We start from the raw sequence: 18,888 nt of genomic DNA on the forward strand, positions 1-18,888 counted from the left end.
ATGTCTATATGTCTATATGTCTATATGTCTATATGTCTATATGTCTATATGTCTATATGTCTATATGTCTATATGTCTATATGTCTATATGTCTATATGTCTATATGTCTATATGTCTATATGTCTATATGTCTATATGTCTATATGTCTATATGTCTATATGTCTATATGTCTATATGTCTATATGTCTATATGTCTATATGTCTATATGTCTATATGTCTATATGTCTATATGTCTATATGTCTATATGTCTATATGTCTATATGTCTATATGTCTATATGTCTATATGTCTATATGTCTATATGTCTATATGTCTATATGTCTATATGTCTATATGTCTATATGTCTATATGTCTATATGTCTATATGTCTATATGTCTATATGTCTATATGTCTATATGTCTATATGTCTATATGTCTATATGTCTATATGTCTATATGTCTATATGTCTATATGTCTATATGTCTATATGTCTATATGTCTATATGTCTATATGTCTATATGTCTATATGTCTATATGTCTATATGTCTATATGTCTATATGTCTATATGTCTATATGTCTATATGTCTATATGTCTATATGTCTATATGTCTATATGTCTATATGTCTATATGTCTATATGTCTATATGTCTATATGTCTATATGTCTATATGTCTATATGTCTATATGTCTATATGTCTATATGTCTATATGTCTATATGTCTATATGTCTATATGTCTATATGTCTATATGTCTATATGTCTATATGTCTATATGTCTATATGTCTATATGTCTATATGTCTATATGTCTATATGTCTATATGTCTATATGTCTATATGTCTATATGTCTATATGTCTATATGTCTATATGTCTATATGTCTATATGTCTATATGTCTATATGTCTATATGTCTATATGTCTATATGTCTATATGTCTATATGTCTATATGTCTATATGTCTATATGTCTATATGTCTATATGTCTATATGTCTATATGTCTATATGTCTATATGTCTATATGTCTATATGTCTATATGTCTATATGTCTATATGTCTATATGTCTATATGTCTATATGTCTATATGTCTATATGTCTATATGTCTATATGTCTATATGTCTATATGTCTATATGTCTATATGTCTATATGTCTATATGTCTATATGTCTATATGTCTATATGTCTATATGTCTATATGTCTATATGTCTATATGTCTATATGTCTATATGTCTATATGTCTATATGTCTATATGTCTATATGTCTATATGTCTATATGTCTATATGTCTATATGTCTATATGTCTATATGTCTATATGTCTATATGTCTATATGTCTATATGTCTATATGTCTATATGTCTATATGTCTATATGTCTATATGTCTATATGTCTATATGTCTATATGTCTATATGTCTATATGTCTATATGTCTATATGTCTATATGTCTATATGTCTATATGTCTATATGTCTATATGTCTATATGTCTATATGTCTATATGTCTATATGTCTATATGTCTATATGTCTATATGTCTATATGTCTATATGTCTATATGTCTATATGTCTATATGTCTATATGTCTATATGTCTATATGTCTATATGTCTATATGTCTATATGTCTATATGTCTATATGTCTATATGTCTATATGTCTATATGTCTATATGTCTATATGTCTATATGTCTATATGTCTATATGTCTATATGTCTATATGTCTATATGTCTATATGTCTATATGTCTATATGTCTATATGTCTATATGTCTATATGTCTATATGTCTATATGTCTATATGTCTATATGTCTATATGTCTATATGTCTATATGTCTATATGTCTATATGTCTATATGTCTATATGTCTATATGTCTATATGTCTATATGTCTATATGTCTATATGTCTATATGTCTATATGTCTATATGTCTATATGTCTATATGTCTATATGTCTATATGTCTATATGTCTATATGTCTATATGTCTATATGTCTATATGTCTATATGTCTATATGTCTATATGTCTATATGTCTATATGTCTATATGTCTATATGTCTATATGTCTATATGTCTATATGTCTATATGTCTATATGTCTATATGTCTATATGTCTATATGTCTATATGTCTATATGTCTATATGTCTATATGTCTATATGTCTATATGTCTATATGTCTATATGTCTATATGTCTATATGTCTATATGTCTATATGTCTATATGTCTATATGTCTATATGTCTATATGTCTATATGTCTATATGTCTATATGTCTATATGTCTATATGTCTATATGTCTATATGTCTATATGTCTATATGTCTATATGTCTATATGTCTATATGTCTATATGTCTATATGTCTATATGTCTATATGTCTATATGTCTATATGTCTATATGTCTATATGTCTATATGTCTATATGTCTATATGTCTATATGTCTATATGTCTATATGTCTATATGTCTATATGTCTATATGTCTATATGTCTATATGTCTATATGTCTATATGTCTATATGTCTATATGTCTATATGTCTATATGTCTATATGTCTATATGTCTATATGTCTATATGTCTATATGTCTATATGTCTATATGTCTATATGTCTATATGTCTATATGTCTATATGTCTATATGTCTATATGTCTATATGTCTATATGTCTATATGTCTATATGTCTATATGTCTATATGTCTATATGTCTATATGTCTATATGTCTATATGTCTATATGTCTATATGTCTATATGTCTATATGTCTATATGTCTATATGTCTATATGTCTATATGTCTATATGTCTATATGTCTATATGTCTATATGTCTATATGTCTATATGTCTATATGTCTATATGTCTATATGTCTATATGTCTATATGTCTATATGTCTATATGTCTATATGTCTATATGTCTATATGTCTATATGTCTATATGTCTATATGTCTATATGTCTATATGTCTATATGTCTATATGTCTATATGTCTATATGTCTATATGTCTATATGTCTATATGTCTATATGTCTATATGTCTATATGTCTATATGTCTATATGTCTATATGTCTATATGTCTATATGTCTATATGTCTATATGTCTATATGTCTATATGTCTATATGTCTATATGTCTATATGTCTATATGTCTATATGTCTATATGTCTATATGTCTATATGTCTATATGTCTATATGTCTATATGTCTATATGTCTATATGTCTATATGTCTATATGTCTATATGTCTATATGTCTATATGTCTATATGTCTATATGTCTATATGTCTATATGTCTATATGTCTATATGTCTATATGTCTATATGTCTATATGTCTATATGTCTATATGTCTATATGTCTATATGTCTATATGTCTATATGTCTATATGTCTATATGTCTATATGTCTATATGTCTATATGTCTATATGTCTATATGTCTATATGTCTATATGTCTATATGTCTATATGTCTATATGTCTATATGTCTATATGTCTATATGTCTATATGTCTATATGTCTATATGTCTATATGTCTATATGTCTATATGTCTATATGTCTATATGTCTATATGTCTATATGTCTATATGTCTATATGTCTATATGTCTATATGTCTATATGTCTATATGTCTATATGTCTATATGTCTATATGTCTATATGTCTATATGTCTATATGTCTATATGTCTATATGTCTATATGTCTATATGTCTATATGTCTATATGTCTATATGTCTATATGTCTATATGTCTATATGTCTATATGTCTATATGTCTATATGTCTATATGTCTATATGTCTATATGTCTATATGTCTATATGTCTATATGTCTATATGTCTATATGTCTATATGTCTATATGTCTATATGTCTATATGTCTATATGTCTATATGTCTATATGTCTATATGTCTATATGTCTATATGTCTATATGTCTATATGTCTATATGTCTATATGTCTATATGTCTATATGTCTATATGTCTATATGTCTATATGTCTATATGTCTATATGTCTATATGTCTATATGTCTATATGTCTATATGTCTATATGTCTATATGTCTATATGTCTATATGTCTATATGTCTATATGTCTATATGTCTATATGTCTATATGTCTATATGTCTATATGTCTATATGTCTATATGTCTATATGTCTATATGTCTATATGTCTATATGTCTATATGTCTATATGTCTATATGTCTATATGTCTATATGTCTATATGTCTATATGTCTATATGTCTATATGTCTATATGTCTATATGTCTATATGTCTATATGTCTATATGTCTATATGTCTATATGTCTATATGTCTATATGTCTATATGTCTATATGTCTATATGTCTATATGTCTATATGTCTATATGTCTATATGTCTATATGTCTATATGTCTATATGTCTATATGTCTATATGTCTATATTTCTATATGTCTATATGTCTATATGTCTATATGTCTATATGTCTATATGTCTATATGTCTATATGTCTATATGTCTATATGTCTATCTGTCTATCTGTCTATCTGTCTACCTGTCTATCTGTCTACCTGTCGATCTGTCTATCTGTCTATCTGTCTATCTGTCTATCTGTCTATCTGTGTATCTGTGTATCTGTGTATCTGTCTATCTGTCTATCTGTCTACCTGTCTATCTGTCCATCCGTCTATCTGTCTATCTGTCTATCTGTCTATCTGTCTATCTGTCTATCTGTCTATCTGTCTATCTGTCTATCTGTCTATCTGTCTATATGTCTATCTGTCTATCTGTCTATCTGTCTATCTGTCTATATGTCTATCTGTCTATCTGTCTATCTGTCTATCTGTCTATCTGTCTATCTGTCTATCTGTCTGTCTGTCTGTCGAAAGCTATAAAAGATAGAGAATTGGGGTTTCAGATTTAGATTCCGTAGCCTTGTACGCAGCGCAAGTTTGTTACGCGATAATTATAATAATATAATAACATAATTTTAACTGATATGTATTAGTCTCGTCAATACCTATCGATTGACCCCATAAAAAGTTTGCCACGCCCACTCTAACGCCCATAACGCATAAATCTGTCTACCACCCACATAACCATATTTTGGGATCCACGGATCGCTTTACTGCTGTCATATCTTTCTTTCGCTTTGATCCCTTTAGCTGAGTAACGGGTATCTGAAGTCAAGGTACTCGACTAAAGCGTTCTTCCTTGTTTTTTTTAATATCACTTAAGTTAGCAACAATCCTTAAAAATTCAACATGGTGTTGCTAACATTGATTATTTCTTATAACTGCAAGGGTATACAAGCATCGGCTTGCCCAAGTAAACTTCCTTTCTTGTTTTTGGAAATATTAAGTTCTACTCTACGGAATATGGAAAAATAATTTCAAAATTTATTTTCATAAGATTGAACCGTCTTACTTGTTTCACAAACTTCTTCCAGCTCATCGCAAAGAACATGAAAGTTTATTATTCTTAAATATAAAACCTAATGCTCGAGAATGCTATTCGCCTATGGAACAATCTACCTTATGCTTTTAAAACCATTAGAAGCGCGTCTCAAAAAACTTGCAAACTTAAACTTATACTTCAATTTTAAACATAACATTGTTAAACTTTAAGTAGTACTTTTAAACAATCTATTTTATCTAAAAATTCTTTACACAACCCGATGTGACTAACGCAATAAATATAAGCCTTTACTTGTAGCGTTAGGATATAAAAAAATAAATGAAAGATGAAGTCGGAATACTTTATCATGTAGGTGCCATGGGAACGGATCAATATTTCGGATCATTGTTTTTGGTAAACATATACGGTTGTAAATTGAAATGGAAAACTATCTTAGTTTTCTGTATTTAGTTTTCTAAAAATCGGAAAGCTCCGTACATACAAGGGTACAAGGGTATAGAAACTTCGACTTGACAAAGTTAGTTCCTTTCTTAATAACGTTGTTTTTACATTTATCTACGACTTATAACTATTTTATAAATATGAAAAAATACCAGTTCGATATTTCCAGGAACAAAAGATATTTGCCCAAGCGCAAACTGGTCTTTTGCTCTCCCTTTTTATGACTTTCACGTAGAACGGACAAGTTGGTTTAAAGCAAGTGAATAATAACTTAAAGCAAACTCAAGAGGTGTATTTATTTGTTGTAGTTCAACAATTAAAATTCAGAAACGTCTTTACTAACTCGATGATAAAAAAATTGTAATCTATACTATTAAATAAAATAATTTTTTTAAAAATGACGAGATGAAAAAAATCAACCCACAATTACAATATGATAGCTTATATTAATCTTATTGCATGAAGACTTTTATTTTATTTTAGAAAAAAGAACGTCCTTTAAACACTTATTTTCGGAATGTCAAAATAAGTCTTTGAGACTATAATTTTTGCCTTTTTGTATAAATATTGTATACTAGCAAGGAAGACCGCAGCTTCGCGTACGGAAATTTCGTAAATATATCCATATACCTTTGACCTGTTTTGATCGTTGCTATTTAAACTAAATTTAAAACATTCCTCAATATCACACCACCAAAGTGGTAAAGGTGTTGGCGCGTTTTTATACCCTTGCAGAGGGTATATTGATTTCAGTCAGAAGTTTGCAACGCAGTGAAGGAGACGTTTCCGACCCCATAAAGTATAATATTCTTGATCAGCATGACTAGACGACTCGATCTAGCCATGTCCGTCTGTCCGTCTGTCCGTCTGTACGTCCGTCCGTCCGGTGTTTTTATACCCTTGCAGAGGGTATAATGAAGTTTGCAACGCAGTGAAGGAGACGTTTCCGACCCCATAAAGTATATATATTCTTGATCAGCATCACTAGACGAGTCGATCTAGCCATGTCCGTCTGTCCGTCCGTTTCTAGGCAAACTAGTCTCTCAGTTTTTAAACTTTCCCTAAAGTCTTATGTCTTTTGCAGGTAGTATATAAGTCGGAATCAGCCAAATCGGACAACTATATTTTATAGCTCCCATAAGAATAATCGGAAAAAACAATTTTAAAAAATTATATCTTTGGTGTTTTTGAACATTTATTTATTTATTTATTTATTAAAGATGTTAGAAAAGTTTACAACACTAAAACTAACATAACGTAGTACTAGCTGCGGGGCCTTCGACTACGTAATTTTTATTAAGTGAACTTAATTTAAGAACATTTTAAATTTTGGTTTTAGATTAATTTGTATAAGTTTGTTTTTTTTAGAAAATTTATGATAGTAGTTATATTTTCTGCTGTTGGGTGCATGAGGTAGTCGGTGGCTTTGAGATTTTTAAAAAGTAGTTGCTTGTCCTGGGTTATTGCTGGGCATGAATCTAAAATGTGTTCCATGTTAACTGGAGTTGATTGGCAGAGAGGGGAGTTGCGAGAGGTGTTTGGATCGAGAAGGTGTTTGTGTGTTATGATTGAATGTCCAAGGCGGAGTCTCATAAATTTGATTTGGTCAACTCTGGTAATTTCTTCTTGAATTATGTTAGAGAGTGTTGATATGTGGGTGTTGTTTGTGTTAATGTTTTTGTACCATGTGTTGCATTTGTTTATTAGGGTTTCTTTTTCTTGCGTTAGGTGATTTTTTAGAAGTTTGTTTATGTCTTTTATATTTTCGTTTTTCGTATATATAAGTGGCATTTTCGTTGCTTCTTTGGCCGTTTTGTCTGCGAGTTCGTTTCCTTTGATGTTGGAGTGTCCTGGGGTCCATAAAAGTTTTATTTTAGGTTGTTTTGATTGTATTTGTGATCTGATGTGTGCTGGGTATTTGTTGAGGTTTTGTGGATTGCGGATTGCTTTGATCGCTCCTAAGGAGTCAGAGCAGATTACAAATTTTCCTCTCCTACTAATTGCAATTTTAATGGCTTCGAGGATTCCAATTATCTCTGCTGTTAGGATTGATGAATAAGGTGGCAGGTTTCCGTAGTGCAGTGTTTCTGTTTCGGTGGTTATAGCAAAGGCTGTGTTTGAATTTTGTTGGGATCCGTCCGTGTATATAAATGTATGGTTTTTGTAGTTTTCTTTTGTTTCATTGAAAAGTTTTTGGAATGTTTCAGGTGAGGTGTTGTTTTTTTTGTAGTTGTGTAGCGAGGTGTTGACTAAATTTTTTTGTAGTTGCCATGGCGGTTTTGTTTTGTATAGTTTTGTTGATTGAAAGGGTATGCTAAGAAGTTGACAATTTCCTATAGCTCGTTCTAGTGTTGAGGTCCATTTTTTTCTTCTGGTTATTGGTTTGATAAATTTGTGTATTGGTGTATCTTTAGAGCGAATGAGGTTTTTAAAGAGTTTGGTTGTGAGGTGGTCTCGCCGTTGCTCGATGGTTGGAAGGCTGGATTCGTAAAGTAAATTATATGTTGGTGTTGTGCGAAACGCACCTAGGACTGCTCTAAGAGCTGCGTTTAGTGTGGTTTTTAATTTGTTTAGTATGTTTTTTGGGGCGTACCCATATGTATGAAGTGCATAGTCAACTTTAGATATAAGTATGGCTTTTGTGCTGTTTAGTAGAGTGTTTGTGTTGCAGTTGAACTTGGGGCTGGCCAAGCATTTTATGATGTTAAGTTTGTTGGAGAGTGATGGTATGAGAGTGTCAATGTGTGAGTTCCAGTTGTATTTCTTGTTTATGGTTAGTCCGAGTATTTTAAATGATGCTACGTTTTTTATACTAGAATTCTGTGTTGTAATTTCGCAGTTGCATCTGTGTTTTCTACATATGTGCAGATGTTCACATTTAGTTTGTGACAGGGATGGCCTTAGTAACTTCCCCAGTCTTCTATTTTCCTAAAGAGGTGGTTTAGGTTGATGGTAATGTTTTTCTTATTGTTTAGATTTACCAGCAAAAGGAAATCGTTGGCATATGCGCTGAATTTTATCTGTTTATATCTTGTCAGGAAGTTGGCTAGTTTATTGAATGCTATTAGAAAGAGTACCCCTGATATGGGGGATCCTTGCGGGATTCCGTTTTCCAAAGGGGTTATGTTTGAGTAGTGTGTCCCTATTCGGACTGTTATCTTTCTGTTTTTGGTAAAGTTTATAATGTAATTTATTATTTTGTGGCCGCATTTCCATTTTATAAGTTGGTCAATTATTGAGTGAGTACCTACTCGATCGAAAGCTCTTGCGAAGTCAAGAGAGATGAGTGAGGTATGTTTCCTAGTATTGAGCGACTTCGTGATGATGTGATCTGCAGCAGATTATCTGAAGTCGATTTACCTTTCTTGAAACCAAATTGGTGTGGGTGTAGAAGTTTGTCGTTGTTAAGGAACCACCATAGTCTTTTCGCTATTATTTTGTCTATTGTTTTACTCAGGCAGCAGTTAAGTGAGATAGGTCGGTATGATGAGATGTCGGTTTTGTCCATTTGAGGTTTCAGGATTGGTATGATCAGACTGGTTTTGTATGATTGAGGTATGTAGTGGTTGAAGATGTGGTTGAAGTGAGAAAGTATTCTATTTTTTATTGATGGTGAACTGTTTTTTATCATGGGGTATGAGATTCTATTGATTCCTGGTGTTGTGCCTTTAAGTGATTGGAGAGCAATGGTTAATTCGATATTGGTTATGGGTTTGTCAATTTCTAAAGCAGATGTGGTTGGGATGTGATTGAGGGTTATTGTGTTGTATTTATGGGAGGTGAATTCTTGGCTGAAGTTTGCGGCTTTTGAGAGATGGGACCAGTGTTGTGCGAGCAGGTTAGCGATTTGGTTTTTGTCGTTGGTAGTTACGTTGTTGTTGGTTGTTATGCAGTGTATTTTTTTTGTTGGGTTAAGACCGCAAAATCGGCGAATGTTGTTCCATATTTTTGTTGTTGGTGTGTTTGAATGAATGGTTGATGTGAAAGTGGTTGTGGATTCCCTTTTCCTAATTTTAATTTCCCTTTTCAGGAACGAGTTTGCTTTTCTGTAAGCAATGATCGTTTCTTGGGTTGTGTTTCTTTTCAATGCTTTCCATGTTTGTTTTTTCTTTATGTGTAGCTCTGCTAGGTTTTTGTTCCACCAGGGAACTGTGCGTGAGTGTCCGTTGGGTAGTGTTTGTGGTATTGCATGGTGTGCGCTTTTTATAATTATTTTGTTAATTAGTGCTGTTTCTTTGTTTATGTTAGTTGAGGGAGGATATAGGTTGTTGTTGTTATGTGTATTTAGTTTAAAAATTTGTGTCTTTTTGTTGATGATGGTGTCGGTTGGAAAAAAGGGTAATGATGATTGGGAAGTGGTCACTTCCGAAAAGGTCATCTATTAGATTCCAGGTTGTGATTGGTGTGAGAGAGGGAGAACAAAAGCTGAGGTCAATGTGTGTGAAGGTATTGTGTGTAGTAAAGTGTGTTGGTGACTTATCATTTAGTAGGGTAAGTTGTGACTGTTCAATGTACTTAGCTATTGTTTTTCCTCTGGAATTCGAGTGTGTGGATCCCCAGTTTTGGTGCCAGCTGTTAAAATCTCCTGTTATCATGACAGTTTCGTTGTTGATGTTAATTACGTTGTTCAGGTTATTGCGCGAAAAGGATTTGTTGGGTGAAATATAAATGGAGTATATTTTAAAGTTTTCTTTTGATTTTATTTCGGCTGCTATTGCTTCAACATCTTCATTGATGTTACTTTGAGTGTGTTGAATTGATTTGTGGATTAGCAGGGCTACTCCTCCAAATCTGTTGGATGCAATGTTTGTTAGTATATTGTAGTTTATTGGTGTCGGTAGGCTGTGAAAATGTTGTATATGTGTTTCTTGGAGTGAGATAATATGTGGAGAGTGTGTCTTGATGAGTATTAGTAGTTGGTTGTAATTGTTCAAATATCCCTTTGTATTCCATTGTAATATTTTTAGGGACATAGTTTAATGGAGTTTATGTGTTTGTTTTATGACGTTAGTGCTGGAAAGGCTTGATCTATGTTCTTTTGCTTTGAGGTTTTTAGATAGGATGGATTTTTCTTTATTTTGGCTTCTAAGTACACGGTCGTTTGTTGATGTCGAGGGTTTTTGAGAGTCGTCATTGGTAAGTGAGCGCATTTCTTCATCGAATAAGTCGTAGGCTGCGGGGGTACGTGCTATTTTAGAGATCTCTTCATATTTCTTGTCAACCTCTTTAAGAAAGTCTTCTAATCCGGTTGTTTTCTTATGGATTACGTTATTATTATGGATTTGTGTTTCTGTTGATCTGGTGGGGTTTTCTGTAGGTGGTGGATTTATTAGGGCTTGGGAGTAAGAAGTTTCTTGGATAGGGTTGTGACTTGTGAAGTAAATGGAGCGGGCAGTTTTATGGTCTACTTTTTCGGTGATTCTAATGGCTGAGTTCCTGTTCCTTGAGAAATATTGGGCATTTTCTGTCCATGGATGTGTGGTTGCCCTTGCAGTTAATGCACTTTAGTTGCTGTTTGCATTCGTTGTTGTCGTTGCTGTGAGTGGTTTCAGAGCAGTTTTTGCATGAAGGGTTTTCTTGCTTGCAGCCAGGTTGGGGGTGGTTAAAGCGAAGGCATTTTTTGCATTGCATAGGGCGTGGTATGTGTGGGCGCGTGAATACTATTTCATAGCCAATAAACACCTTTTCAGGGAGATTGGTAGAGTTGAACGTTAGCGTTATAAGGCCTGTTGGGACTCGGGTTTGGTCGACTAGTTTGGTCCATTTGTAGACCTCAGAAACTTTTTGGGACTTCAGTTCGGCTAGAATATCTTCTTCTGAGACATTCCTTAGCAAATTACAATAAATGACTCCCTTGGTCTCGTTAAGGTTCTTGTGTTCGTATGCTTCTACGTCTACTTCACCAATTTTTTTAATTTTGAGTAATTTTTCTGCTTGTTGGGTGTCTTTTGTTTGAACCAGAATTGTACCTGCTCTTGTTACTTTGCATTTTTCGACTTCACCTCCGCACACGAAGTCGATTGATTTTTTTATGATAAATGGATTTGTGTTTTCCAGGGATAAATTGTCTTTTCTTTTTATAACAATAAATTAATGTTCAATTATTGAGTTTTTAGAAAAAAGTTTGTTTTTGTCTGGTGGTAACATTTTGCTTTCGTGGGGCGAACCCCCTGCTTGTGGTTGTTGTGATCACGTGACTGTTTGTTGTTGTATTTTTTTTTATTTTTTGGGTGTCTCTTTTGTACACTTGTTTGTTGTTGCAAGTTTTGCTGATAAGCACTGGTTGTTGGTGATTTTAGATCGCCGTAGCTACACGTCTTTACTCAATGAGGTCTGGAGTGAAACTGGTTTTTGAACATATTACCTCCTTTCCTTGGAAATAACATTTTTTAATTAGTTCTGAATTTCGAATTTAATTTTATCAAAATCGGACGACGGAAAAGTGGTGGAAGAATAATATGAAACAAATTATAGCTTCGGTCTTTTTGACATATTATCTTATACTATTGGGAATATCATTTTTTGTATTTTTAAATTTAATAGTTATAACTGCAAGGGTATACGAACTTCGGCTTGCCGAAGTTAACTTCCTTTCTTGTTATTTGTGGTTTCCCCAAAGACCTGTTCCACAATGAAAATATTTTATTAAACTCTTAATTTCAAAATTATACAACTTCTGCTGGACCTTTCTATATACTATTATTTTGACTTTTCCCACTGGTGCTAGGTAATAATTATACGGGTTACTCGTAGAGTAAAAGGGTATACTAGATTCGTCGAGAAGTATGTAACAGTCAGAAGGAAGCGTTTCCGACCCCATACAGTATATATATTTATGATCAGGATCAGTCGATCTTGCCATGTCCGTCTGTTCGTTCCTCCGTATGAACGCGGATATCTAGTAAACTATAAGAGCTAGTCTGTTTGGATTTGGAATGCAGATTCCTGAGCTCCTTGCGCATCGCAAGTTTGTTTCACCAGGGTGCGACGCCCACTCTAACGCCCACTAACCGCCCAAAACTGTGGCTTCTGCAGTTTTTAAAAAGCTTGCCACGCCCACTTTAACTCCCATAAACTGCCCACAAACTTTAAAAAATCGTAGATATGAACGCGGATATCTATCAAAGATAGAGAATTGGAATTTCAGATTTAGATTCCGTAGCATTGGTCCCTTTAGCTGAGTAACGGTTATCTGATAGTCGAGGTACTCGACCTTAGCGTTCTTCTTTGTTGTATAAATAAGAATGGAGCGGAAATGTGTGAGGAGAAGCCGTGAATCTACTTGTTTAAACATTTATGTTTTATATTTGTTTAAACATAGAAATGAAATTTCAATGTGAAGTTTGAGTTTATTATTTGAAATTAACTTTTCCGGAAATGTGTTAAAGCTGTTTAAGATTTGCAAATTATAAATTTTTTTACAAAAGGATATCAAGGAAAGCACTTATAAACAAACAAATCTCATTTCCCCTGTTCGCTGTAATAGCATATAACTTTTTTTTAGAAGTCTTGCTTTCATTAGATGATACTTGGATGATCGACATGAGGAAAAAGGCCGTGTAACTATTTGAATATATTGTGTTAAATCTTTTTAAGATTTGCAAATTAAATATTTATTTTTATACCCGTTACTCGTAGAGTAAAAGGGTATACTAGATTCGTCGGAAAGTATGTAACAGGCAGAAGGAAGCGTTTCCGACCCCATAAAGTATATATATTCTTGATCAGGATCACTAGCCGAGTCGATCTAGCCATGTCCGTCTGTCCGTCTGTCCGTCTGTCCGTCTGACCGTCTGTCCGTCTGTCCGTCTGTCTGTCCGTCCGGATGAACGCTGAGATCTCGGAAACTATGAGAGCTAGGCTATTGAGATTTGGCGTACAGATTCCTGAGCTTCTTACGCAGCGCAAGTTTGTTTCAGTAGACTGCCACGCCCACTCTAACGCCCACAAACCGCCCAAAACTGTAACTCCTACAGTTTTGATGCTAGATAGAAAATTTTAACTGGATCGTATTGTTCTCATCAATACCTATCGATTGACCTAAAAAAAAGTTTGTCACGCCCACTTAAACGCCCACAAACCGCGAAAACCTGTGACGCCCACAATTTGCATGCTAGATAAAAAATTTTAACTGAAATGTATTGGTGTCGTCAATACCTATCGATTGATCCAAAAATAATTTTGCCACGCCCACTCTAACGCCCATAACGCTTAAATCTGTCTACCGCCTGTAGGTGGCGCATTTTAATTTCGCTTTGCTGCTTGCATATCTCCATTTCCCTTTGAGTAACGGGTATCTGATAGTCGAGGTACTCGACTATAGCGATCTTCCTTGTTTAGCATAATGAGATCAGTGGGTATTATAAAGAACTTGTATTTAGACGAATCTCATTTCCCCTGTCAGCTAAAAATGCATATATATACACAAAGACGCACGCATATCAGTTTTCAGTATTCTTAGTTTTTATTAGTTTTCCACCTGGATTATATTTATTAGCACATTTTCTTTGTTCAATTAAACGCCTTTTAAAAAAAAGCCTTTTAAGTATTTTATGTGGTATTTTGTTGGTATTCGGTCACACACTAAAAAAATCGGGGACTTGTGCTGTTATTTGCTGGCATGGTTTAAAATTATGAACAGCACATTTGAAGATCCCTTTGGCAAAATTCGTTCGCTTATTGTACCAATTTAAACTTAGCACGCGTCATCGAATTATTTTCGAATCATTCATTCAGAAGTCCGTCCGTTTCTACGCAGACTTGTCTCTCAGTTTTCAAGCTATCGGGCTGAAACTTTCCCAAAAGTCTTCTTTATTTTGCAGGTAGTATATAAGTCGGAACCAGCGGGATCGGACAACTATATCTAATAACTCCCATAGGAGTAATCGGAAAAAAATTTTAACAAAATTATATCCTCCTATGTTTGGAAATAACATTTTTTAATTAGTTCTGAATTCCGAACCTAATTTTCTGCTATCAACATAACTTCACGAGTACCAGCAGTTATAAATACAAAATTCTACCAATTTTGGAAAAAACAAACAATTGCTCAAAGAAAATTTGAAAAAAAAACCCAAAAACAAAAATTAAATCGCAGCCGTTACAAACGCGCATAAGTGCCCTGTGCATCGGGCGGCAGCCCAGCACAACAACAATGGATCGACTACCGGACTTAGACTTCCTCCTCTGTCTACAAGGACAAACAATTTGCGAACCGAAATTTCTCACTATCACCAGAACTTACAATGATACATTCGAAAAAGTTTCACCATTCTTGATTTTTTTCATTCTCTGAAGAGAGCGGACGTGTCTCGTGCGAGCTCCGCGAAAATTGCAAGAAAGTTGATAAGCAAAATGCAAACAAAACACAAAACCTAAATTGGTTAATTTCAAATAAGCGAAAAGATGCTAAAACCCTAAGCATTTTATCTTATAATAATAAGTAAGTGCCACTCTAATAAAAGCTCAATAAGCTATGAACACCATCAGTTTCTACTCCTGGCGCACCAACAACATACAACAGTAAAACTTCTGCATCCGCACTAAATTTGTCAGCAACAACTACAGCTACGTCAAAGAAAACAACAACAACCACATCTACGGTTGTTGTGTCCAAATAGAAAATAAATTTCCCGGGATATCCAACAGCAAAAGATTTGCCGTTCTAGGTGAAAATGAACCATAACAGGCTCAGGAGACCCAACCGAAACCTAAGCCCCCACCAATTTACATTTGGGAGAAAATCTCGAACGCCCTGGTCAACAAAATTGTGGCGCTGACCGGGAACGGAAACTTTCATGTTGTTCCGGTCACAAAAGGGGTTATCCATGAAACCAAGCTTCAGAACAAATCTTAAGAACGTTTCCGATCTGTATCCAAATACCTGGAGGAAGCTAGGAAAGTAGCTTTTCCCACGTACCAACTTAAAAGCGGCAAGGGCCTGCAAGTGGTACTAAAAGGAATGGAGCCCGACGTAACCGCCAAGGAAGTTATCGATGCTCTTAAGGAAAAAGGGTTTTCTGCTAAGAACGTCAGAATCATTATAAACAGACAGCCGCAACCACTCTTCAGGGTCGAGCTGGAGCAGGACAGCAGAGTCCTTAAGAAAAATGAAGTGCACCCCATTTATAACCTGCAATTCTTATTGCACCGAAGAATCAACGTGGAAGAGCCACATAAAAGGAACGGCCCAGTGCAATGCACAAATTGTCAGGAATAAGGACACACCAGGGCATACTGTTCACTTTGAACAGTTTGTGTAGCTTGTGGAGACTGCCACAATTCGGCTAACTACCCTGCCAACAAAGAAGACCCCAAAAAGAAAAAATGCGTTTACTGCCAAGGTAACCACACGGCAAACTACAGGGGCTGTCCGGTCTACAAGGAGATGAAGGACCGCATGCGAAAAGTGACACCAACGCGTTATCAGAATACCCAAAATGCGTACACTTACTCGCGTACGACGCCGGAAGTATTTTTCAGCACGGCTGCAAGGTCCTCATTTGGTCAACTAAACACCCAGAAGGGCTTCTCATACGCCGATGCCCTTCGATCAGGGACGGAAAACCCACTCCAGTCTAATCTAGGAAACGCTCAGCAGATCCAAGTACAATCACAAAGCACTCTGGAATCTATGATGGTCACCATACAGCAAAGTATGATTGAATTCATGTCATTCATGAAAGCGACCATGCAAAGACTGGTTCAAAACCAGAACATGGTGTTACAGCTACTTGCAGTTAAGCAGTCTAAATAACAGATGGAAAATCTACGAATTACAATGTGGAACGCCAATGACGTTTCACGGCACAACCTTAAAGTAACACAGTTCCTAAATGATAATCATATCGACATTATGCTACTGGTAGAGACGCGCCTCACAAAAAAATACAACTTCCAAATAAGAGGCTACACTTTCTACCACCACACTGCTACCACACAGACCATCCAGATGGTAAGGCCCACGGCGGAACCGGCATGCTAATCAGGTAACGCATCAAGCACCACTTTCATCAAAGATTTGCAACTAATTACTTATAAGCCACCTCTATCAAAGTGCAGTCAGGCAACGGAAACCTCACCATAGCCGCTGTCAACTGTCCGCCTCGTTTTACAATTTCTGAAGGACAATTCGTGGACTTCTACAACTTGCTTGGAGATCGCTTTATAGCTGCAGGGGACTATAATGACAAACACACGCACTGGGGATCACGCCTTGTGACTCCGAAAGGAAGGCAATTATACAATGCAATCACTAAGCCGAACAACAAATTAGACTATGTTTCCCCTGGCAGCTCCACATACTGGCCAACAGACCCCAGGAAAGTTCCAGACCTAATAGACTTTGCAGTGACAAAAAAATTCCCCGCAATATAATAAGCGCCAAAGCGCCTTTGGACCTGTCGTCAGACCATTCGCCAGTGCCAATAACTCTTCTCCAAAGCACAAAAGATGTCCCCTTCAGGCTGACGACGCACAGAACCAACTGGTTAAAATATAAAAAGTATGTAAGCTCACACATCCAATTAACCCCTCACTTCAACATCGAAGCGGACATCGACTGCTCTACCGATGCTCTTGAAGAAGTATTCATGCAGGCAGCCACTGTCTCAACACCCCAAGGCAGGGACGTGCAAACCAACCACTTCAAAACCAATCTTCAAATTGAACGGCTAGTCGTAGAAAAGAGGCGCCTGCGGCGTGCATGGAAAACCAACAGATTGGCGTCATTAAAACAACGTCTTAAGGAAGCCACTCGCACACTAAATCGAGCTCTTAAGCAAGAAACAGAAAATGTACAGCTGCGGTACATTAAAAAACTTTCGCCAACCATTACAAAACATCTTCTGTGGAGGGCTCACCCAAATCTGAGCTCACCAATCGAAACAGTCACTCCGATAAGAAATTCATCCGGCAGCTGGGTCCGCAGCGACGAAGACAGAGCCGAAACTTTTGCTTTACATCTCAGAAACGTCTTCCGGCCGAACCCTGCCACTGGTTCATTTGTCCTACCACAAATCGAATCAGAATCTATTTCCCTACCACCATTGCGAAAGTCATTGGGGAACTGAAACCGAAAAAGGCCCCTGGCGGTGACCAAATAACCCCAAAAAAGATAATTGAACTTCCAAACTCTGCCATTGAGGTTATTTGAAACCTCTTTAATGGGAACATAACTCTCGGCTACTATCCGAAAAAATGAAAAAATCTATTATCATTACGATACCAAAGCCCGGAAAAGACCACACAATTCCGTCATCCTACAGACCAATTAGTTTATTATCGTGCCTGTCTAAGTTGTTCGAAAAATGCCTTCTAACTTGTATAATACCATATCTAGGAGCACAAAATGTTATCCCTGCTCATCAACTTGGCTTTCGTCAAAACCATGGAACAATCGAACAAGTAAACAGAAAAACATCAGAAATAAGCACAGCATTTGAGCATCGGAAATACTGCAGCGCAATATTCCTCGATGTAACTCAAGCCTTCGATCGAGTGTGGCTAGATGGCCTCATGCACAAAATCAAAACACACTTGCCTGATTACACTCACAAGCTTCTTGAGTCGTATCTATACAACAGCACCGTCGCAGTAAGGTGCAACACAACAACATCCGAAGACTACACTATCAAAGCTGGAGTCCCGCAAGGAAGCGCGCTAGGGCCTACTCTTTTCCTCCTATACACAGCAGATATTCCCACGAACGAGCAGCTAAGGACATCTACGTTCGCTGACGACACCGCAATTTTAAGTCGCTCGAGGTGCCCAGGCCGATCCACATCACAGCTAGCAAGCCACCTCTACGTAGTAGAGAGGTGGCTATCTGATTGGCTGACTAAAATAAATGAACAAAAATGTAAACACATGTAACGTATCTCGGCGTCCACCTTGACAGACGACTAACCTGGAGAAGACACATCGAACGCAATAAAGTTCATCTAAAACTAAAGGCCAGCAGCTTCCACTGGATTCTTAACGCTCGTTCGCCCCTGCGTCTGGACTACAAGGTTTTGCTCTACAACTCCACTCTCAAGCGCATCTGGGCATATGGCTCCCAGCTA

The 18,888-nt window shown here is 35.5% G+C and overlaps 1 protein-coding gene across 1 annotated transcript in view; it reads right to left on the reverse strand.

Annotated features, from left to right (window-relative positions):
* Positions 1-7,162: 7,162 nt before the first annotated feature.
* The window catches only part of LOC108005945 (uncharacterized), a 54,358-nt gene continuing 42,632 nt past the window's right edge, over positions 7,163-18,888 (reverse strand). Inside the window, exon 2 of the mRNA XM_065868404.2 lies at positions 7,163-11,135. Within this exon, the coding sequence (XP_065724476.2) occupies positions 11,088-11,135 (48 nt within the window). The 3' untranslated portion in view covers positions 7,163-11,087. The remainder of the gene's footprint in view (positions 11,136-18,888) is intronic.

This window comes from Drosophila suzukii, unplaced genomic scaffold (genome assembly GCF_043229965.1).
Source record: "Drosophila suzukii unplaced genomic scaffold, CBGP_Dsuzu_IsoJpt1.0 scf_16, whole genome shotgun sequence".
Classification (NCBI taxonomy): domain Eukaryota; kingdom Metazoa; phylum Arthropoda; class Insecta; order Diptera; family Drosophilidae; genus Drosophila; species Drosophila suzukii.